The sequence below is a fragment of the Herpailurus yagouaroundi genome, unplaced genomic scaffold (genome assembly GCF_014898765.1).
Source record: "Herpailurus yagouaroundi ecotype Mexico unplaced genomic scaffold, PumYag 28, whole genome shotgun sequence".
NCBI lineage: Eukaryota > Metazoa > Chordata > Mammalia > Carnivora > Felidae > Herpailurus > Herpailurus yagouaroundi.
The window spans coordinates 15055103-15079454 of record NW_024412376.1 but is presented as its reverse complement, the minus strand read 5'-3'; the positions used below and the strand labels follow the sequence as shown (position 1 = coordinate 15079454).

Here is a 24352-nt window from a genome sequence, read left to right as displayed (position 1 = left end):
GACAAGAATTCCAAGACACATGAGAAAAGTCAGTAACTTCTGAATTGATGATCAGAGATGCTAAATATTCCAGGTCAGACAGGTTTAAGTAAATGGTGCAGTCATCAATAACCAGGACATATCCCAATGACCCTCCGATCCCTCTGTGGAGTTTTTAGGATACTGGGAGACATTTATTCCCAGGTACTATTTTCCCAGTAACGTCAGGGGAAAAAACATGAACCCAAACTTAGGGAAAGTCATCCCCAGAGCTCTCAGCCCACGTGGCCCTACTAAGGCTAAGGCTTTCGAGGTTTACCTCTTTCAGGACCTCCAGTAACAGCACTACACGCTTCCACCAATCCTGTATCCTGAGTTAGCTCAAGATGTCATTTTCAAAGTCTCAATAGTCAGGGAGGACCCTCTCAAATAATGTAATTATATGTTCCATTCAATGAAACCCTGAAGTAGAAGCAGCACCTAAAGGAAGCACAGCAGAAAGGAGCTGGAGTAAGATCATCTAAGAAATATAAAGATCAAATAAGATCATGAATGTGAATGTACTTTGCAGTTGCTAAAATTGATATTTTTACTATGTCTTCTTTAAGCATTCCCTAGCAGCTCCCAAACTACTCTGGTGTTCCCTTATGTTCATTTCCTTCGTGTCTATGAGATAATTTGTGCCACTTTGCCAGACATATGTTCATATTGCATTGCCATTGATCTTTCTATATTACTTACTGTCCTAAGTGCATCAAAGGTGTGCTCTTCCTCTTTGATTCCTCTCACATTACATATAACTGTGATGTGTAAACAATCTGTATTCACTAGGACTTTAGATATAAGCATTAGTTGATTTAATTCAGTCGGGTGGACAGAGAGGCAATCAAGCAGAAGCTTTTCTATGTCTCAGTAGTCTGTGTATGGTTTCAAATGTAATTGCATTGTCTAAGTCTGCTAATACAGACTCAAAAAATATTAATAAATAGACATGCTGTTATACTAGTGTCTCTTCCCGTTGTTGGGAAATAAACTGAATACTTTAACTCTGTAAATGCCTTAACCTTTACAGTTCTGTCAGGAACCATAAGACAATGGTTTTTCACAGACTATCTCTTCTGCCTTCACCATAGCTGCTCCTTCTCTGTAAGTGCTTTGCATCCTATGATCTTCATCTACACCCTGTCAACATTTGACAAATGTACTTTGAATGACCGATCGTCCTGTCCCATGCATGCTGTCTCCTGATATGAAGGCTCATTGGAACACAGAAATGTTCCTGCTACTAAAAGGTTCAATAAGCATACAGCAACTCATCTCTTGAGTACTAAATACACAAAGAAGTTCTCTTCATCCCAGCTACTGATTCTCTCTAACTGGCTTATTCAACATGAGGCTCTTGCATTCCATCCTTGGAGTCCTTGCCTTGCTGTCCATAGTTCCTCAAGGTAAGACGCAAGCCTTTCATTACAAAGACATGAAAATATAAATGAAGGAGAATACAAAATCTCCTAAGAGTTAGACAGGTGCAGATTGTACCACACAACGTGAGAGAGGAGTGCATTGGCCCTCACAGGAATGGAGGGTTGGATGGATGCGAAGGGCAGATTCATAAGGTCATTCCTTTCAGTGATTTCACTTATTTGTGAACTCTAACTTGAGGACTATCGTTTGATCCAAAGATGGTGAGAGGATGTTCACAGAACAGAGGAAATTGGGGGAATCAAAACAGTGGAAAGTGAGTAGTGACTAGAATGGCCAAGGGTGAAGGGGAGGCTGCCCTGTCATACTCTGTGGGTTGCAGAACTCTGATCACAGATGAAGGTAAAGGCCTCAGTGGAAATTGCTTTGTGTATGATGGGAATTAAGATCCCATCTTAACAATTATCCAAATTACCACTTACACAGGGGATATTTATTGAATAATCAATCTAACCTTCCCAAGTTAATTTTTAAATCCACTAATACTACATAATAAAAATATATTAATTATTGGATTTACAACTGGGATTTACATTATTATCTATTGATTTATCTATCTTTTTTAAGGCACACATTGCCTTAGAGCACATTTTAATAGCTAACAATTCAAGATTTCCCTCATTGTTCTTGTTTATTATGTATTTTTCATGAGATACAACACACTCTTTTGAAGTCTACAATTTCAGTGGTTTTCTACATATTCATAAAGTTGTACAACCATCACCACCAATTCTAGAACATTTCACCACCCCAAAAAGGAACTCCATGTTCACTAGCAGCCATTACCCATCCTCCCCTCTCCTCAGACCCTGGAAGCTGCTAATCTATTTTCTGTCTCTATTAGTTTACCTGGTTTAATGTAGTCATACAATATGTGACCCTTAGAGTCTTTTTCTTTCCCTTAGCACGTTTTTCAGAGTTCATCCAAGTTGTAGCATGCATCAATGCCTTATTTCTTTCAAGTGATGAATTGAAGTCTATTACATGGATCCACTACCTTTTATTCATCTATTCATCAGTTACTGGACATTTGGGTTGCGTCTGCTTTGGAGCTATGATGAATGATGCTGCTGTGCACACTTACATCCAAATTTTTGTGTGGATATATTTTCACAACTCTAGGGTATACAACTTGGGATAGAATTACTGTGCTATACAATAACTATGTTTAACTTTCAGAGAAGTTATCAAACAATTTTCCACAGCTGCATGCTTCCTTTTACAATCCCACCAGCTATGCATAAAAAGCCAATTTCTCCACATCTTCACCAACATTTGCTATTGTCCATCTTTTTTATTATCATTATCTTAGCTGCTGTAGCAATATCTCATTGTAGTTTTAATTTGCATTTAATTTGCAATTTAATGATGTTTATCATCCTTTTTTATGAAATTTATTGTCAAATTGGTTTCCATACAACACCCAGTGCTCATCCCAAAAGGTACCCTCCTCAATGTCCATCACCCACTTTCCCCTCCCTCCCACCCACCATCAACCCTCAGTTTATTCTGTTTTATCTTTTCATGTTTTATTGGCCATTTATATATCTTCTCTGTAAAAACTTCTATTCAAATCCTTTACTCATTTTTTAATTAGGTTGTCTTTTATTGTTGCGTTGCCAGTTCTTTATATATTCTGGACACTAAACGTTTATCACATATAGGTTTGCAACTCTTCTCTCCCATTCTGTGGGGTTTTTTTTTTTAATATTTTACTGGAAATGCTTGCTGTACCAGTGGGTATGTTTTCAGGTTCCATCTACAAACAACTGAAATTCAATTGGCTTAAGCAATAAAGAAAATATATTATTACACACAAGAAACCTGAAGGTCAGACAATTCTGAAATTGGCTAATGCAGCAGATCATCTATACCATCATGTGTTTGAAAAGTGTCAGATTTATCCTTAACTAGCTTTTCCCATGGCCTCAAGATAGCTGCCACTGTTCTAGAGATCATATCCGGACCCACCACATTACACTAGAGTAAAAGGAAAGCATTTCTTCTCATACCAACAAGGAACACTTTCTCTCAAGTTCCCCAGAAATGGGTTACATACCCACCCCCAAACTAATTGCTGGCAGAGAAATAGAGAACACTATCATTGGCTTACACTTAATACAGATTTATGCCTAGGATATCTAGAAAAATGGTAGACAACCAAACATTAGGACTCTGGCCACAAGAACATATATTAGGATTATGGCACCTAAGCACATATATCGATACACTATTGTTTAGTTTTGTCACCTTGCTTTAAAATTGATATAAATGAAAGTATGTATGTACATTTTGTATCTGGCTTCCTTTACTCCATATGACATGTACGAAATTCAACTATGTTGCTGTATATGACACATTCCTATATAGTGTTCAGAGTAATATGCCACAATTTATTCATTTTACCATTGATGAACATTTAGATTGTTTCCAGGATTTGACTGCTATAAATACTATCACTGCTATGAATTCTTGATAAATGATTCTTTTTTTTTTTTTATCCCATAGGCCCCATTTTATTTTAGTTTTTAAACAGAAGCCCCACAATGAGCACGGGACTATGCATACAATTAACATTAGTTACCTAAGAACTTTATTTTTTTAATATGAAATTTATTGTCAAATTGGTTTCCAGACAACACCCAGTGCTCATCCCTACAGGTGCCCTCCTCAATGCCCATCACCCACTTTCCCCTCCCTCCAACCCCCCATCAACCCTCAGTTTATTCTCAGGTTTTAAGAGTCTCTTATGGTTTGTCTCCTTCCCTCTCTGTAACTTTTCTTTTCCCCTTCCCCTCCCCCATGATCTTCTGTTAAGTTTCTCAGGATCCACATAAGAGTGTACAACCAATCCCTCAGAAATACAAGCAATTAGCAGGGAATAGTATGAAAAATTATATGCCAACAAACTGGACAACCTGGAAGAAATGGACAGATTCCTAAGCACCCACACACTTCCAAAACTCAAACAGGAAGAAATAGAAAATTTGAACAGACCCATAACTAGTGAAGAAATTGAATCAGTCATCAAAAATCTCCCAACAAATAAGAGTCCAGGGCCAGATGGCTTCCCAGGGGAGTTCTACCAGACGTTTAAAGCAGAGATAACACCTATCCTTCTCAAGCTGTTCCAAAAAATAGGAAGGGAAGGAAAACCTCCAGACTCATCCTATGAAGCCAGCATTACGCTGATCCCTAAATGATTCTTGTTGTATATGTGAACACCTATTTATCAGGTATATAACCAGGAATCAAAGTTTTGTCATAGAACACGTATATCTTCAACTTTAGCAAATAATGCCAAAGAGTTTCCCAAGTAGTTGAGCGAATTCACACTATGTTCAGCAGCAAAGAACAGCGCTGATTGCTCCACATCCCCAGTAAGTTTATATGATCAAGGTGTTAAGTTATAACCATTCAAGTATATGCATGGTAGTAACAGAGTGTACTTTACATTTAAATTTCTATATTAGTAATAAGATTGAAGACAGTTTCATTTGGTTTTTGGCCATTTTAATATCAATTCTCAAAGTACCTTTCAAGTATTTTGTTCATTATTCATTGAGCTATTTGATATTTTCTCAGTGATCTGTAGGGTTGCACTATAAATTCTGGATGCAAATGCTTTACTATGTGCTTTGTAAATATCTTCTGCTCTATGGCTTGCCTTTTTACCCCCTTTATGATGTTATTGTATAAAAAGGGATTTTCAATATTAATGTAAGTCCAATTCATCAGACTTCATTTTACCTTGGGCTTTTTGTGTTCTTTTTTCACCTAAAGGCCATAAAGATATTCTCTGAATATCCTCTTCAAAATGCTTTTCTTTATCTTCCAAAAGTTTTATTATTTGCCTGTCAAATTTAGGTTGTAAATCTCCATCTCGTATTGATTTTCATGAAATTGGGGTCAAATTTGTTCTTAAATTTGTTTTTACTATATACGTAGCTAATTGACCCAAAAACTTTTCTGGAGAAAACTTTTTTCTCAATGACTTACAGTACCCTTTTGTCATAAATCTAGTATATATTCTAGGCTACCTACTCTGTTCCATTTGTCTTTCTTGGTACAAATAATATACTATTCTAATTAATGACAATATATAATGTCTTCATATATGGTAGAGAAAGATATCTACATTTTTTTCAAGGAGTGTCTTGAATGTCCCCTTTGAATGTCCACATAAATTTAAGAATAAGGTATTCAAGTACACATACATATTCAGTGAGAATTTTCATGAAGATTGCAGTGAATCTAGAGGTCAATTTCGGGAAGGCGGACATCTTTGCAAAATTAAATCTTTCTGCAGCTTTGTAATATTTTGAAATCAGGAAGTGGAACGCCTCCAGCTTTGTTTTTGTCTCCCAAAGTTTCTTTGGCTATGAAAAGTCTTTTGTGGTTCCATATGAGCTTATAAAGGAATACTATAAAAAATTATATGCCAACAAATTAGACAACCTAGAAGAAATTGATAAATTCTTAACATACAATCTTTAATAAAGTAGCAGAAAGACAAATAAAAAAATCAACCTCATTTACAATTCCACAAAAAAGTATAAAATACCTAGGAATAAACTTAAACCAAGGAGGTGAAAGATCTGTACTCTGAAAACTATAAAACACTGATGAAACAAATTGAAGATGATATAAACAAATGGAAAGATAGACTATGCTCATGGATTGGGAGAATTAATATTGTTAAAATTTCCGTATTACCTAAAACAATCCACAGATTCGGTGCAATCCTTATCAAAATATCAACAGCATTTTTCACAGAACTAGAAAAACTAGTTCTAAAACTTCTACAGAACCACCAAAAATCCCAAATAGCCAAAACAATCTTGAGAAAGAAAACTATAAAGTTTGAGATATCACAGTGCCAGATTTCAAGATATATTATAAAGCTGCAGTAATCAAAACAGTATGGCACTGGTACAAAAATAGACACATAGATCAAGAGAACATAATAGAGAGCTCAGAAAGAAACCCACAGTTACATTGTCAATTAATTTATGACAAAAGAGGCATGGATACACAACAGAGAGAAAAGACAGTCTCTTAAATAAATGCTGCTGGGGAAACTGGACAACTACACACAAAAGAATGAAATTACCACTGTCTAACACCATCCACAAAAATAAACGCAAAATAGATTAAGGACCTAAATGTGAGACCTGAAATCATAAAAATCCTAGAAGAGAACACAGGCAGCAATTTCTTTGACACCAGCCATAGCAACATTTTTCTAGGTGTGTCTCCTAAAGCAAGGGAAGCAAAAGTAAAAACAAACTATTGGGATTATATCAAAATAAAAAGGGTTTGCACACTGAGGGAAATCATCAACAAAATAAAAAGGCAACCTACTGGGGGCACCTGAGTGGCTCAGTCAGTTGAGCATCTGACTTTAACTCAAGTCATGATCTTATGGTTCATGAGTTCAAGCCCCACATTAGGCTTGCTGCAGTCAGCACAGAGCCTACTTTGGATCCTCTCTCCCCTAATCGCTAACCCCCCCCCACTTGTGCTCTCTCAAAAATAAACATTTTTAAAAAGGCAACCTATTGAAAAGGAGAAGATATTTGCAAGTGATGTATCTGATAAGGGGGTAATATGCAAAATATATAAAGAACTTACACAACTCAATGCCACAAAACCCACAAATAATCTAGTTAAAAATTAGACCAGAATAGACATTTTTCCAAAGAAGACACACAAATGACCAGCAGACACATGAAAAAGATGCTCAAGAGCATGAATCATCAGGGAAATGAAAATCAAAACCACAATGAGATATCACCTTATACCTGTCAGAAAGCCTAAACTAAAAAGATAAGAAATAACAAGTGTTGGCAAGGATAGGGAGAAAAAGAAACCCTCATAACACTGTTGTTGGAAATGTAAATTGGTACAGCCACTTTGAAAAACAATATGTTTTAATTCTATTTAAAAATAGATTGCTTATATGATCTAGTAATTTCACTACTGGGTATTTACCCAAGGAAAATGAAAACCCTAATTTGAAAAGATACATGAACCTTATGTTTATTGCAACATTACTTATAATAGCCAAAATATGGAAGCAACCTAAGGGCCCATCAACAGATGAATAGACAAAGAAGATATGAGATATATATAAATACACACAAACACACACACACACACACACGAAATTTTCACAGTTATTAAAAAAAAAGACGAGATCTTGCTATTTGTAACAACATGGATGGACCTATAGATTATTATGCCAAGTGAAATAAGTCAGACTGAGAAAGACAAATACTGTATGATTTCCTTCATATGTAGAATCTAAAAAAATAAAACAAATGAGTAAACAAAAAGTAGAATCAGTTCTGTAAATACAGAGAACAAACTGATGGTTTCCAGAGAGAAGGGGAATGGTAGGGGGGAGGGGTGATGGACAAAATGGGTGAAGGGAAGTGGGAGATACAGGTTTCCAATTATGGAAAGAAGTCACGTTAATAAAAGTCACAGCATAGATAATATAGTCAAAGATATTGTAACAGCATTGTACGGTGACAAATGGTAGCTACACCTGTGGCAAGCATAGCACAATGTATAGAGATGTTGCATCACTGTTCATACACCTGGAACAAATGTAAACTATCCTTAAAATGATTTTTTTTTTAAAAAGAAAACAGAAATACTTCAAGTAAATAAGCTCACTCTATATCCAAGAACTAAAAAGAAAAACAAACTAAGGCCAAAGTCAGCTGAAGGAAGGAAATAAAAAAGACTAAAGTGGAAAGAAATAAAACAGACACCAGAAAAAAAATAGAAAATATCAGTGAAATGAGGAGTTGTTTTTCTGAAAATATAAAATGTGCAAATCTTTAGCTAGACTACCTAAGGAGGAAAAAAGGGGTTTCAAATAAATAAAATAAAAAATGAAAGAGCAAACATTGGAACTGATACCACAGAAATCATTGGATCATAATTGTATCATTGATCATTCACTATGAATGATTATATGCCAAAAAGTTGGATAACCTAGAAAAAATGGATAAATTTCTAGAAATATACAACCAACAAAAACTGAATCAGGAAGAAATAGAAAACCTGAATAGACCAATAATAAATAAAAAATTGAATGAGTGATCAAAAACCTTCCACACAAAGAACCCTAGGAACAAATGGTTTCATTGGTGAGTTATACCAAATATTTAAAGAAAACTTAACATCAATTCTTCTCAACTGTCCAAAAAATTGAAGAGGAGGGAATACTCCCAAGCTCATTTTATCTGGCCAGATTTACCTTGACACCAAAGCCAGGTAAAAACACTACAAAAAAGTAATAAAACCACAGTCTAACATTCCTGATGAATATAGATGCAAAAACTCTCTACAAAATATTAGCAAACTAAATTCAACAACACATTAAAAGTATGCTACACCATGATCAAGTGGGATTTATTCCTAAAATGCAAATATGGTTCAACACATCCAAATCAATACATATAATACACTAAATTAATACAATGAAAGACAAAAAGCATATGATATTCTCAATAGATGCAGAAAAATCATCCAACAAAGTACATCTATTAATGATAAAAACCCTCAACAAATTCTGTATAGAAGGACCATTATACGGACCACATATGACAAACCCACAGCTAATATCATACTCAACTATAAAAGGTTGAAAGCTTTTCCTCTAAGATCAGGAATAAGACAAGAGTTTCCACCTCACCATTCTTATTCAACATAGTTCTGAAAATCCTAACTAAAATAATTAGGCAAGACTAAGAAATGAAATGCATCCAAATTGAAATGGTTAAGTAAAAGTCATTATTTGCAGGTGATATAACCATATAGCAAATCCTTACTCAGCCAAAACCTTTTGGAATTAATCAACAAATTCAGTAAAGATTCAGGATATAAAATTAACATACAGGGGTGCCTGGGTGGCTCAGTTGTTTGAGCGTCCAACTCTTGATTTTGGCACAGATCATGATCCCAGGGTTGTGGGATTGAGCCTCACATTGAGCTCCATGCTCAGCATGGAGCCTGTTTGAGATTCTTTCTCTCTCTCCCTCTGTCCCTCTCCCTCACTCTCTCTCTCTAAAATTAAAAAAAAAATCAAAATACACAAAACAGTTGCTTTTCTATACACAACAACTAAATATCAGCAGAAGAAATAAAGAAAATTATCTCATTCACAGCATCTCTAAAAAATGTAGGTTTAGTTCAAAATGGTGGCAAAGGAAGATCCTGAATTTACTCCATCTCAAAGATACAACAAATATACAACTATATATGGAATAATTTCCTCTGAAAAAGACTAGGAAACTGGTTGAACAGAGCATCCACAACAAAGGACAAAAAGGACAGCATTGACATGGGTAGGAAAGGCAGGACATCATCTGGCCAAGTAAGCCCCACCCTGGGTGTGGTGATCCACAATTGGGAGATCTCAAAAATATGGAATCTTTTCCTGAGAAGTAGGGGATGTGTGCTCCACATCAGGGACTACAACCCTTAGATTTTTCACAAGCCCCCTAAATACTAGGCTTTGAAAAACCAATGTGAAATATGTCCAGGAAAACCATTGAACTCTAGGGAATATGAACCCATTCTTAAAGGGTTTATGGCAGACTTGCTCACCCTGGGAGCCAAGGCAAAAATAACGTGAAAAGACCCTAGACCATATGTGAAGAAAATCTGCTTATTAATTTTAAATTGCCTGACAGAACTTTCCCAGGGATGGAGACACTAGTGGATGCCATATTTGTGACCTCATTCTAACTTGCTAAGGTTGGCACTGGCACGTGACATTTTGAAACTCTCCTTCTAACTTTCGGGAGACAGTGTGCATAACCAGCTGAGAACCCTACCAATCCTTGTAATACAAATGTGCCTCATAGCTGGGTCAGGCAATGGTTCAGCCCACCTCCATGTCCCAACACAGCCAAGTGTCACAGTCAGGCTGACACCAGCCCTACCCAATCCCACAGTGCAACTATGGGTCGCAGCCCCACCCACCCTTCTACCACATACACACTCCACAACAGCAGACAGGTGTGTGCAGCCCACATAGGAGAAAACCTTTGAGCACGCCAACTCTAATAGTCAGAAGACATTGCATTCCTGGGCTCCAAGTGACATCTCCTAAAAAAGGCTGCTCTGTCAGGACTGGGAAAGGTACTTAATCTGACCAATAAATAGAAACAAACAGAGCCAGGGAAAATGAGGAGACAGAGAAATACATTCCAAATGATAGAACAAGATAAAACATCAAAAAAAAAAGCATTAATAAAACAGAAATAAGACATCTACCTGGTAAAGAATTCAAAGTAATGATAATAATGATGCGTGATGGACTCAGGAGAAGAATGGATAAACACAATGGATCCTCAACAAAGAGATAAAAAATATAACAAAGTTCCAAACAGAAGTCATAGAGATGAAGAATACAATAACTGAACTAAAAAATATAGTAGGGGTTCAACAACAGACTGGGTGAAGCTGAAAATCATATCAGAGAGCTAGAAGACAAGCAATAGAACTCATCCAGACAGAGCAGCAAAAAGAAAATAATAATAGTAATAATAATAATAATAATAACAATAATAATAAAGATAACTTAAGGAACCTTTGGGACATCAAATGTAATAACTTTTGCATTACAAAGAACCAGATAGGAAAAAGAAAGGGCCAGAAAACTTATTTGAAGAAAGAATGGCCGCAAACTTCCGTAATCTGAGGAACAAAACAAACATACAGATTCCCAGGAAGTTACACATATGATGAACCCAAAGAGACCCAAACCAAGACACATTATAATTAAAATGATAAAAGTTAAAGATAGAAAGAAAGAATCTTAAAAGTAGCAACAACTTATTACATACAGAGGAAACCTCATAAGGCTATAAGCAGACTTTTCAGCAGGAACTTTGTAAGCCAGAAGAGAGTGGCACAGCATATTAAAAGTGCTGGAGGAAAAAAGTTCCAGCCAAGAATTCTCCACATGGAAAGATTATAATTCAGAACTGGAAGAGAGATAAAGAATTTCAAATGCAAGCAAAAACTAAAGGAGTCCATCACCACTAAATCAGACTTATAAGAAATGTTGAAAGGTCTTCTTGAAGTGGAAAGAAAAAGGCCATGATGAGAAGAAAATTACGAATGGAAAAAAAATTCCCTGGTAAAAGCAAATATATACTAAAGTCAGTAAACCAACCATTTATAAAGCCACTATGAATATTAAAAGACAAAACTAGTAACCAATAATATCTACAATAATTACTTAAGGGACACCCAAAATAAAAGATGTCAAATATAACATCATATACACAAAATATAGAATGGGGATAAAAATGTAGTTCTTTTAGGGGCGCCTGGGTGGCGCAGTCGGTTAAGCGTCCGACTTCAGCCAGGTCACGATCTCGCGGTCCGGGAGTTCGAGCCCCGCGTCAGGCTCTGGGCTGATGGCTCAGAGCCTGGAGCCTGTTTCCGATTCTGTGTCTCCCTCTCTCTCTGCCCCTCCCCCGTTCATGCTCTGTCTCTCTCTGTCGCAAAAATAAATAAATGTTGAAAAAAAAAATTTAAAAAAAAAAATGTAGTTCTTTTAGAATATATTTGAACTTAAGTAACCATCCACTTCAAATAGACCTCTATATACATAAGATGCTTTGTATGAACCTCGTGGTAATCACAAACCAAAAACCTATAATAGGTCCAAAAAAATAAAGGAAATCAAGTATAACACTAAAAAAGTCATCAGTTCACAAAGAAAAAGAGCAGGAGAAAAAGAAAGGAACAGAGAACTACAAAACAACCAGAAAGCAATTAACAAAATGACAGTAAATACATTTAAGTATAATAATTACTTAAAATGTAAATGGATTAAATGCTCCAATCAAAAGACATAAGAGGTCTACACTGATTTAAAAAAAAAAAAAAAAAAAAAAAAAGATTCATCTCCATGCTGCCTAGAAGAGACTCCCTCCAGGCTGAAAGAAAGACACATACAGACTAACAGGAAACAATGAAAAAACTTTCTATAGCAGACTTCCCTGGTCCAGCCAGTGAACAGAATTTTCATTCCAACATTTGAGCATATTTAAAGCTAATTATTGGAAAATTGATTTTCCTTACTATAAATATTTGCCAGAATCTGCCATTACAGAAAGAATTTAAATAGTTTGTTAACCTTCAGCAAACCATCATCTTTAAGATGTATGCTTGGAATTTACTCCTCTTAGTTCTTTCATTTCTACCCCCTTTCCAAGACAGTAAGAATTTTTTTATTCACTGTATACTCCAGTTTCTAGAAACATGACAAGCATATAAGCTCTGTGCTCTCATTATTTGTGAAACAGGTGAATCAAGCATACTTCATTATCATATACTTGCTAAAATCCTAACCTTTTAATTCTTTTACATATAGTAGATAGAAATACATTAAAATATATTCTATAAATTCATTGCAACAGCTCATATTAATTTCAGCAATCAGTCCACTGTAAAAGTGCATATGTAAATTATATTTCTTGGGTTTCTGAAGAGTTCTTTAAAAACTATATTAGACTTGGGGCTCCTGGGTGACTCAGTTGGTTAAGTGTCCGACTTCAGCTCAGGTCATGATTGCACGGTTTGTGGGATGGAGCCCACATCAGGTTCCTGCACTAACAGCTCAAGAGCCTACTTGTGGGTTTCCCTATCCCTCTCTCTCTGCTCCTTCCCTGCTCATGCTCGCTCTCTATCTCTTTCTCTCTCAAAATAAATAAATAAACATTTTTTTTTACTAAAATAAAACTGTTTGGGAAACGTTCTTCTGGTTTCTGGTTTAGCATGTAAGGAGCTTAGAACCATAACTGCCATTTTCACAGAAAGAGAAAAGCGGAATGAACTGAAAGCCAACAACTCTTTCTTTCGTCTCTCAGAGAACTGAAGTCACAGAGCAAACCACAGCCCCCATAATTAGAGAGATAGAAAAGTGGATACAGAGAATTAAAACTTACCAGAACAGAAGCCCATGTGCATTATCCATGAGAACAAGTACCAGGGTAATTGACAAATTTCAGGAAACTCAATATAAATGTGAAAGTTAAAACCTAGAAATTAAGAAAAAAAGTCTTAGGGGTGCTTTCACACTACTATGAATTTTACTTCCTGGAGTGCTAACAGGTTTTTACAATGATTATTAGGAAGAAAATCCTTTCATAGGTCCAGCAGAAAGAGATGAGAGTAGTCATTTTGAAATATACCCAGATCAATCTGTTCTTAACAAAGCCTGCCCTCAAAAGAAACTATATCACCAGAACCTAACCAACTGAGGTTTTACCATGGCCAGAGTGACCAGGTGAAAGTGAAATACCCAACTCTAGCCTGATCTAGGTTTCCACATGGGGGAAAGAAAATGCCCAACTCCTGTCTCCTCTAGACTCTTGTCTCACCTAAGGGTGGGAGAGGGGAGTACTGAGAAACAATTTGTGAACGTCATTGCCCTTCAAGGGGCACAGTATCACTAAAAACTGATATCTAATCATAGGACTATAAAATGATTTCTCTGCCCCCACACCAAAATATTACAAAAGGGGAATACAACTGGAAGAACTGCGTGTCTCAGACCTTATTCAAGAAGTCATTTTGAGGTAAATCCAAAGGCATTTGGGAATATAAAAGCAAAGAAATCAGAAGAAATTTTCACTTCTAATAGCTACTGTTAAAGTGAAAAGTAAAAACAACTTAACCCCTAGCAAGAGAAACAGAAAATCTCACACTAAAGATTTATTTATCTCAATTCCTTTAGCCCATTACATCATGCTCAGCTTTCAATACAAATTTACAAGATATTCTAAAAGACCAAAACACAGTTTATAGAGACAGGACAAACATCCAAACCAGACACAGATATGTCAGAGATGTTGGAATTATCAAACTGGGGACTTAAAACAACTATGATTAATACACTAAGGTCCCTAATGCAAAAAATGGACAACAAGCAAAGGCCAATGGATAATGTAAGCAGAGAGACAGAAACTCTAAGAAGGAATCCAATACAATGTTAAAAATCAAAACACTGTGACAGAAATAAAGAATACCTTTGATAGGTGTATTAGTTTGCTAGAGCTATATAACAAACTATCACAGATTGGTGACTTAAACAAAATGTATTTTCTCATACTTCTGGAAGCTAAAAGTTCAAAAGCAAGGTGTCAGCACGTCTGGTATCTCCTGAAGCCATTTTCCTTAGCTTGTAGATGACCACCTGTTCATTGTGTCCTCATATAGACCTTCCTCTGTCAAGGCACATCCCTGAGGTTTCTTCCTCTTCTTATAAGGACACCAGTCATATTGGATTAGGGCTCCACCATAATAGTCTCATTAATTTCATTTATTTTAAAAATTTGTGTCCAAATATGGTTACGTTCTGAAGCTCTAGGGGTTGGGATATGAAAATATAGATTTTGGGAGAATACAATTTGGGTGATAACAATGGGCTCATCGACAAGTGGGACACATCCAAAGAAAGAGTTAGTGAGCTTAAAAAATGTCAATAGATTGGGGCACCTGGGTGGCTCAGTCATTTAAGCGTCTAACTTCCACTCAGGTCATGATCTCACAGTTCATGAGTTTGAGCCCCGCATCGGGCTCTGTGCTGACAGCTCAGAGTCTGGAGCCTGCTTTGGATTCTGTGTCTCCCTCTCTCTCTCTGCCCCATCCCCCCCTTCTCTCTCTCAAAAATAAATAAATGGTAAAAAAAAAAAAAATCTAAGGGTGGCTGGGTGGCTCAGTCAGTTAAGCATCTGACTTCGGTTCAGGTCATGATCTCGCAGTCCATGAGTTCGAGCCCCGCAACAGGCTCTGTGCTGACAGCTCAAAGCCTGGAGCCTACATCAGATTCTGTGTCTCCCTCTCTCTATCCCTCCCCCACTCACACTCTGTCTCAAAAATAAATAAACATTAAAAATAATAATAATAATAATAATAAAATGAAAATAAAAATAATTTTTTTTAAATATGTCAACAGAAATTTCCAAAACTGAAAGGCTTAAACAGAATGAAAGTGAACAGACTATCCAGTAACTGTGTAACATTACAAAAGTAAAATATGTCTAATGGGAATACCAGGAAAAGAAGAAAGAGAGAAAGATAAAGAAGATATCATTGACGCAATAATGACTGGTAATTTCCCAAAACTAATGATAGACACAATACATTCTAATAAACTCAGAGAATATCAAGGATAAATGGCCCCCAAAAATATAAACCTAGCAATATTATATTCAACCTGAAGAAAAATAAAAGACAAAATCTTGAAAAGAGCAATAGAAAGAAAAAATCCGGCCTATAGAGGGGCTAAGATAAGAATTACAACAGTCCTCCTCAGACACCATACAAGAAAAAGGAAGTGAAGTGAAACATGTGAAGTGTTGAAAGAAAAAATACTCCACCAATCTAGAATTATTCTTTCCAGAAAAATTATTCTTCAAAACTAAAAGAGAAATCATTTCCTTCTTTTCTTACAAGGACTTTAATTTTATTTCATTGCGAACAGTTTTTTGTTTTGCATTTCTTTACACAAAACCCAATCACATCTCTGAGAACAATGTATTAAGAAACATAGCTGGGAAATATTTTCAGTTTGTTTTTGTTTTATCTTCTATAAGGATGACACACTGGACCGGATGGACTTAAAGATATATTCAGAACATTTCATCCTAAAGCAGCAGAATATATATTCTTCTCCAGTGCTCATGGAACACTCTCTAGAATAGGTTCCATAGTAGGACACAAGTCAACCTTCAAAAAATACAAAAAGATGGAAATCATACTGTGCATATTTTCAGACCACAACACTATGAAACTCAAAATCAGCCATAAGAAAAAATTTGGAAAGATAACAAATACTTGGAGACTAAAGAACATCCTACTAATGAATGAATGGGCTAACAAGAAGTTAAAGAGGAAACTAAAAAGTACATGGAAGCCAATGAAAATTATAACACCACAGCCCCAAACCTCTGGGACGCAGCTAAGGTGGTCATAGAGGGAAGTATATACCAATCCAGGACTTCCTAAAGAAGGAAGAAAGGTCTCAGATACACAATCTAACCTTATACCTTAAAGAGCTGGAAAAAGAACTGCAAATAAAACCCAAGCCCAGCAGAAGACAGGAAACTATAAAGATTAGAGCAGAAATCAATGCTATGGAAACCAAAAACAAAAAACAAAAAAAAAAAAAACAGTAGAACAGATCAATGAAACCAGAAGCTGGTTCTTTGAAAGAATTAACAAAATTAATAAACTCCTAGCCAGTTGATCAAAAAGAAAGAGGAAACTACCCAAATACATAAAATCAAGAATGAAAGAGGAGAGATCACAACCAACCCAGCACAAATGCAAATAATAAGAGAATATTGTAAGCAATTATATGCCAATAAAATGGGCAATCTGGAAGAAATGGACAAATTCCTGGAAACATATAAACTACCAAAACTGAAATAGGAAGAAATAGAAAATTTGAACAGACCCATATCCAGTAAAAAAAATGGAAATAGTAATAAGAAATCTCCCCCAAAAACAAGAGTCTAGGGCCAGATGGCTTTCCAGGGGAATTCTACCGAACATTTAAAGAAGAGTTAACACCTAATCTTTTGACTCTGTTCCAAAAAATAGAAATGGAAAGAAAACTTCCAAACTCATTATGAAGCCAGTACTACCTTGATTCCAAAATGAGACATAGACCCCACTAAAAAGGAGAACTACAGACCAATTTTCCTGATGAACATGGATGCAAAAATCCTCAAGACACTAGCTAACCAGATCCAACAATACATTAAAAGAATTATTCACCACGACCAAGTGGAATTTATACCTGGGATGCAGGGCTGGCTCCATATCCGTGAAACAATCAATGTGATACATCACATCAATAAAAGAAAGGACAGGAACCATATGATCCTCTCAAAAGCTGAAGAGGAAGTATTTGACAAAATACAGCATCCTTTCTTGATAAAAACCCTCAAGAAAGTAGGGATAGAAGGATCATACCTCAAATCATAAAAGCCATATATGAAAGATCCATCGCTAATATCATCTTCAATGGGGAAAAACTGAGAACTTTCCTCCTAAGGTCAGGAACAAGACAGGGATGTCCACTCTCACCACTGTTATTCAACATAGTATTGGAAATCTTAGCTTCAGCAATCAGACAACACAAAGGAATAAAAGGCATCCAAATCGGCCAGAAGGAAGTCAAACTTTCACTCTTTGCAGATAACATGATACTCGACATGAAAAAAATTCCACCAAAATACTGCTAGAACTGATCCACGAATTCAGAAAGTCACAAGATATAAAACCAATGCACAAAAATGGTTGCATTCCCATACACCAATAATGAAGCAGCAGAAGGAGAAAGCAAGGAATCGACCCCATTTACAATTGCACCAAAAACCATAAAATATCTAGGAATAAACCTAACCAAAGAGATGAAAAATCTATATACTGAAACTATAGAAAGCGTATGAAAGAAATTGAAGAAGACACAAAGAAATGGAAAAACATTCCATGCTCCTGGATTGGAAGAATATCGTTAAAATGTCGATACTACCCAAAGCAATCTACATATTCAATGCAATCCCTGTCAAAACAACACCAGCATTCTTCACAGAGCTAGAAAAATCCTAAAATTGGGATGGAACCACAAAAGACCCCAAATAGTCAAAGCAATCCTGAAAAAGAAAACCAAAGCTGGAGACATCACAATCCCAGACGTCAATACATATTACAAAGCTCTAATCATCAAGAAAGCATGGTATTGGCACAAAAACAGACACTCAGATCAGTGGAACAGAATAGAGAACCCAGAAATGGACCCACAAACATGTGGCCAACTAATCTTTGACAAAGCAGAAAAGACTATCCAATGGAATAAAGACAGTCTCTTCAGCAATGGTGCTGGGAAAATTGGACAGCGACATGCAGAATAATAAACCTTTCTTACACTTTCTTACACCATACACAAAAATAAACTCAAAATGGATGAAATATTTAAACATAAGACAGGAAATCATCAAAATCCTAGAGAAGAGGGGCAGCTGGGTGGCTCAGTTGGTTAAGCACCAACTTCGGCTCAGGTCATGATCACACATTTTGTGAGTTCAAGCCCCCGTGACAGCTCAAAGCCTGGAACCTGCTTTGGATCCTGTGTCACCCTCTGTCTCTGCTCCTCCCCCACTCATTCTCTCTCTCTCTCTCTCTCTCTCTCTCTCTCTCTGTCTCTCTCTCTTTCTCTCTCTCTCTCTTTCAGAAATAAAATAAACATTAAAAAAAAATTTGTTTTAATCCTAGAGGCAAAAGCAGGCAAAAACCTCTTTAACCTCAGCCACAGCAACTTTTTACTCACCATGTCTCCAGAGGCAAGGGAAACAAAAGCAAAAATGAATTCTTGGGACGTTATCAAAATAAAAAGCTTCTTCACAGCAAAGGAAACAATCAGCAAAACTAAAAGGCAACCGACAGAATGGGAGAAGATATTTGCAAATGACACAGCAGATGGGTTAGTATCCAAAATCTATAAAGAACTTATCAAACTCAACACCAAAAAAATAATCTGGTGAGGAAATGGGCAAAAGACATGAATAGACACTTTTCCAAAGAAGACATCCAGATGGCAAACAAATACATGAAAAAATGCTCAACATTACCCATAATCAGGAAAATACAAATTAAAACCACAATGAGATACCACCTTACTCCAATCAGAATGGCTAAAACGAAAAACTCAAGCAACAACAGATGTTGGTGAGGATGCAGAGAAAGAGGATCTCTTTTGCACTGCTGGTGGGAGTCACTCTGGAAAACGGTATGGAGTTTCCTCAAAAAATTAAAAATAGAACTACCCTACGACCCAGCAATTGCACTACTAGGTATTTATCCAAGGGATACAGGTGTGATGTTTTGAAGGGGCACATGCACCACAATGTTTATAGCAGCACTATGGACAATAGCCAAAGTATGGAAAGAGCCCAATTGTTCATTGACAGATGAATGGGTAAAGAATATGTAGTATATACATACTATGGAGTATTACTTGGCAATTGGAAAGAATGAAATCTTGCCATTTGCTACTATATGGATGGAACTAGAGGGTATTATCCTAAGCAAAATTAGCCAGAGAAAGACAAATATCATATGACTTCACTCCTATGAGGAGTGTTTTTTTTTTTAATTTTTTTCCAACGTTTTTTATTTATTTTTGGGACAGAGAGAGACAGAGCATGAACGGGGGAGGGGCAGAGAGAGAGGGAGACACAGAATCGGAAACAGGCTCCAGGCTCCGAGCCATCAGCCCAGAGCCCCACACGGGGCTCGAACTCACGGACCGCGAGATCGTGACCTGGCTGAAGTCGGACGCTTAACCGACTGCGCCACCCAGGCGCCCCTATGAGGAGTGTTTTAAGATACAAAACATGAACGTAAGGGAAGGGAAGCAAAAATAACACAAAAACAGGGAGGGAAGGGCACGTGGGTGGCTCAGTCGGTACAGTGTCCAACTTCGGCTCAGGTCATGGTCTCACAGTTGGTGAGTTAGAGCCCCACGTCGGGTTCTGGGCTGACAGGTCAGAGCCTGGAGCCTGTTTTGGATTCTGTGTCTCCCTCTCTCTCTGCCCCTCTCCCACTCATTTTGTCTCTCTCTCTCTCAAAAATAAATAGAAACATTAAAAAAAAAACCAGGGAGGGAGACAAAACATAAGAGACTCTTAAATACAGAGAACAAACAGAAGGTTGTTGGAGGGGTTGTGAGAGGGAAGATGGACTAAATGGGCGAAGGGCATTAAGGAATCTACTCTTGAAATCATTGTTGCACTATATGCTAACTTGGATGTGAGTTTGAAAATTAAAAAAAAAAAACTAAAAAAAAATAATAAAATTTTTAAAAATTAAATTAAAAAAATAAAAGTAAAGAAATGATCTCTATAAAACTTAGATTTCTTGGAGGGCAAAAGATAGAAGGAAATGCCTATGTGACACAGAAAGAGAGAGAGAAGTGGGGGTAAGAACTGGAAACCAAAGTGAGAAATTATGATTTACAGGAATTTGTGTAATCTTAGAAACTTCCTCAGTAAAGGAGACATGGCTTTGAGCCTAAATATACTGGACAGTTAGAACCAAGATTCAACTTCCTTATTGTCAGTTGATGATTTCTTTTTATTTCACCAAGAAAGTAAAAGCACCAAGAGATAACTTCTGCATTTTCCCACCACCATATGTCTTCCCCTAATTTTACCTTCCTCTGCCTTCTCTTCATTTTCTGATTTAAAGTTAGCCCTCCGCGAGGTGTCATGGTTGCCTCCAGAGACTAGTAGGAGTTTGCACCTGTGGTGGAGAGAGTCCCAAGCCCACATCCAGGAGGCTGCGTCTTGGGAGGAGATGACTTCTCCAATTCCTCGGTGATGGCTGCATCCGGGAGTGGTATGGCTCAGAAAACCTGGGAATGGGCCAACAACGTGCAGGAAGCATGTTGTTCATGATATCGATGAAATCTAGAAATACAAGAAACAGCAGCAAGAAATTCTGACGGCGAAGCCCTGGACTAATGATCGCCATTGCTTTAAGTACTGCAAAATCTCAGCATTGGCCCTACTGAAAATGGTGATGCCTGCCAGATCAGGAAGCAACTGATCTGAAGTGATGGCCTAATGCTAGGAAAGGTGGATGGTGAAACCATGATCATTATAGACAGTTTTGCTTTGCACTGAAACCCGAGTAAATAAGCGCTCAGGCTGCTGCATATGAGTACATGGCTGCATATATAGAAAATGCCAAACAGGTTGGCCTCCTTGGAAATGCAATTGGCTGGCATCATAGCCAACCTGGCTGTGGCTGCTGGCTTTCTGGGATTGATGTTAGTAATCAAACGCTGAATCAGCAGTTCCAGGAACCATTCCTAGCAGTAGTATCTGCAGAGAAAGTGAATCTTGGAGTCTTTAGAACACACCCAAAGGGCTACAAACATGCAAACAATATTATGCCTTACAAGTGTCATATTTCAAATCCTCCTTGGATCGCAAATTGTTTGAGCTTTTGCAGAATAAATACTGTGTGGATATGATGAGTTCCTCTAGCTTTCTTCCGAATGCAAACTATACCACTGGTCAGGTCTTTAATTTGTCTGAAAAATTAGAAACAGTCAGAAGCAAGCCCAGCTGGGATGAGGGAGTTTCATGTTGGGTTGGGAAACACATGACAGAAAGAAGACAAACATGCCAAGGCTAAAGTGACAGGTGTAGTAAAACTACCATAGAAGCTACCCGTGGATTGATGTCTCAGGTTATTGAGGATAAACTGTTTCACCGAATTAACATCTCTTAAACAATCACTAAGTAGTACTTTTGACTGAAAGTCAGTGTGAGAAGAATACTCAAGGAACACTTTAAAGCCAGTTACCAAAATTCTGATTTTAACTGGAAGGTGCTCTGAAGTATTCCGATTATAACATCCTGTAATAAAACTCTTTAAAATGAAAAATAATGTAACTAGATTTCATCCCCACTCACTTGTTAAAGACTTCACTGCTGAAATGGAACATTGTTTCTTGCATCATGAATCCCCACCACTAAACAAACTACCCATTTTACACAGAAATATGCTGTCATGGTCCTCAGGAAAAACTCTCCTCTTTAGCTCACTGCCCCATTTATCTACCCTATAGAAGAAATCCTCATTTATTGTTATTCACTATCTCTGCTTTTCTCTTCTGCATTCTTTTTGTTGTTGTTGTTATTTTTTTCTGAGCAAGTTCTTTACTGATGTTGTTTTAATTTATTGTAAAACACTTCAGACATTAAAATATACAAATAAAAGTATAACTTTTTTTTCTCTTTTCAAAGCCAGGACCTCATTTTTTAAAGACATATGTTCCTCAAAAAACTATCACTGCAGAATGAAGTGCAATCCTGATGAACATGCAATTAAATACTGTGCTGACTGGACCATCTGCTGCAAACCAAAGAGAATTCAATTTAGGGAAAAAAAGTGGTGAAAAGTCTATCTCCACCTTCTTCAGATTCTGGGAAAAGAAACTAAAAATGTTTAAAACTCTTTTATATATAAGAATAATCAATATGATGGATAAAGAAAATTCATGATAATTATATGTTTAAATGACAAGGTTCAAGTAAATATGAATTTTATAAAGGCTTACACTCTATTTTCATGTGTGTGCTTTTACATTAATTTCTTTAATTTATATCCACAACCATATTGTTGTTTCACCTATAGTACTATATCCCAGCCCCACAATTTACTGTCTGACCTTGAGCAAGTTCTTTACTCTCTCTACATATCAGTTTCCTCATCTACAAAATGAGATAACAATGATACCTACATCATGGTGTTATGGGAATTATATTACTTAGTATGTGTAAAGGTCTTAAGCAGCACCTGACCCCGTGTATGTTCTATATGTGTTAACTATAATTTCATGGAGCCAGAGAATGTGACCTGTTCTATAGCTTTTGGAATTTATTAAAAAATTCTTTGTGATCTAAGTTAAAATTAATATTTGTGAAAATTCCATGTGTTTTTTAAGTAAGGTATATTTTCCATGTATGAGATATACAACCTTATAAAACAATATATTTATTCAGCACTATTCTACTGCAGTAATCTAGGACTGGGACACTGGTACTGAGGGCTAAGAAGAAAGAAGATATTCAGGATGGATTTCAAAAATAAGATTGACAGAATTTAGTGGCTATATGATATAATAAGAAGAAAGCATGAAAGATGATACTGTGATTTCAAAGCTGGCAAAAAAATGGTTAACAATACAATTCACTAAACTAGAGAGGCCAGAAGAGAAGGTAGGTTGGGAGTGCAGGGAGTGTCAATAAAGAGATGTTTTAGCATAATGGAGTCATGCAAGGGATATGGATATCAGTTCACTGGACATATTTTTAAGAGTCTAATTTTATTTCTTTTTTAATTTATTTTTGAGAGAGACAGAGCACGAGTGGGGGAGGGGCAGAGAGAGAGGGAGACACAGAATCCGAAGCAGGCTCCAAGCTGTCAGCACAGAGCCTGATGCGGGGCTCGATCCCATGAACCATGAGTCCATGACCCGACCCAAAATCGGATGCTTAATGGACTGAGCCACCCATGCACCCCAACTTTATTCTTTTAATAAATGAGCCTAATTCCTATTATGAACCTCATTCCCCTTCATCACAGAAACTTAAACTCAGTGTATTCAGAGTTGTTTCTCTAGAATTATTTGGAAGTTTGAGAGGACTTATAGTGGTGAGGCATCTGGGAGAGCATTGATTATGCTAACATTACTAAGATATCATTATCCCTACTTGGTCTTGAGTCACTAGCCAATGTATAACTGCTAAGGTGCTTCTTGTTCTTAATAAAATTCTTAAAATTCTTTTGGGGGGCTTGGGGGACAGCTGGCTGGCTCAGTCAGTTAAGCATCCGACTTTTGATTTCAGCTCGGGTCATGACCTCAAGGTTTGTGGAATCGAGCCCCTCATCGGGCTCTCTGTCTCTCTCTGTCTCTCTGCCCACCCTCACTCTCTCTCTCTCTCTTTCTCTCTCAAAAATAAATAAAAAAACATTTTTTTAAAAAACCTCTTTGGGAAAGGCTCATTCTTTAGTGCATAGGATAATTCTGCCACTCAAGCATCATTCTAGTTTACCAGAAATTCCAGTGGGAATATCTATCACTCTACCACATCCTATGGTGATCTCAGTCATACAAGGATTCTACTCTTACTCCCTTCCCATGCTGGGGGAACCCATGTGAGGGAAGACTACCTCACAATGCTGTGAGAGTCTCAGACCTATCTACCAAAGAAAACCAGTCAATCAGTGCTATGCTACGCTATGGCCTTGCCACCTCTCTGAGCTCCAC

General features: G+C 36.9%; 1 protein-coding gene and 1 pseudogene across 1 annotated transcript; both read left to right on the top strand.

Moving 5' to 3' along the window:
- Positions 1 to 1369: 1369 nt before the first annotated feature.
- On the top strand, positions 1370 to 22477 carry LOC121010369 (beta-defensin 131B-like). Its single transcript, XM_040444307.1, has 2 exons — positions 1370 to 1427; positions 22326 to 22477. Exons 1-2 carry the CDS (start codon positions 1370 to 1372, stop codon positions 22475 to 22477), a joined length of 210 nt encoding a protein of 69 aa, XP_040300241.1.
- LOC121009688 (COP9 signalosome complex subunit 5-like) lies at positions 20731 to 21807 on the top strand (annotated as a pseudogene).
- Positions 22478 to 24352: the final 1875 nt, after the last annotated feature.

Coding starts and splice junctions, on each gene's coding strand:
- LOC121010369 (XM_040444307.1), top strand. CDS start 1,370: ATGAGGCTCTTGCATTCCATCCTTGGAGTCCTTGCCTTGCTGTCCATA. Junction 1,428..22,325: donor GCTGTCCATAGTTCCTCAAG/GTAAGACGCAAG, acceptor CTCTTTTCAAAG/CCAGGACCTCATTTTTTAAA.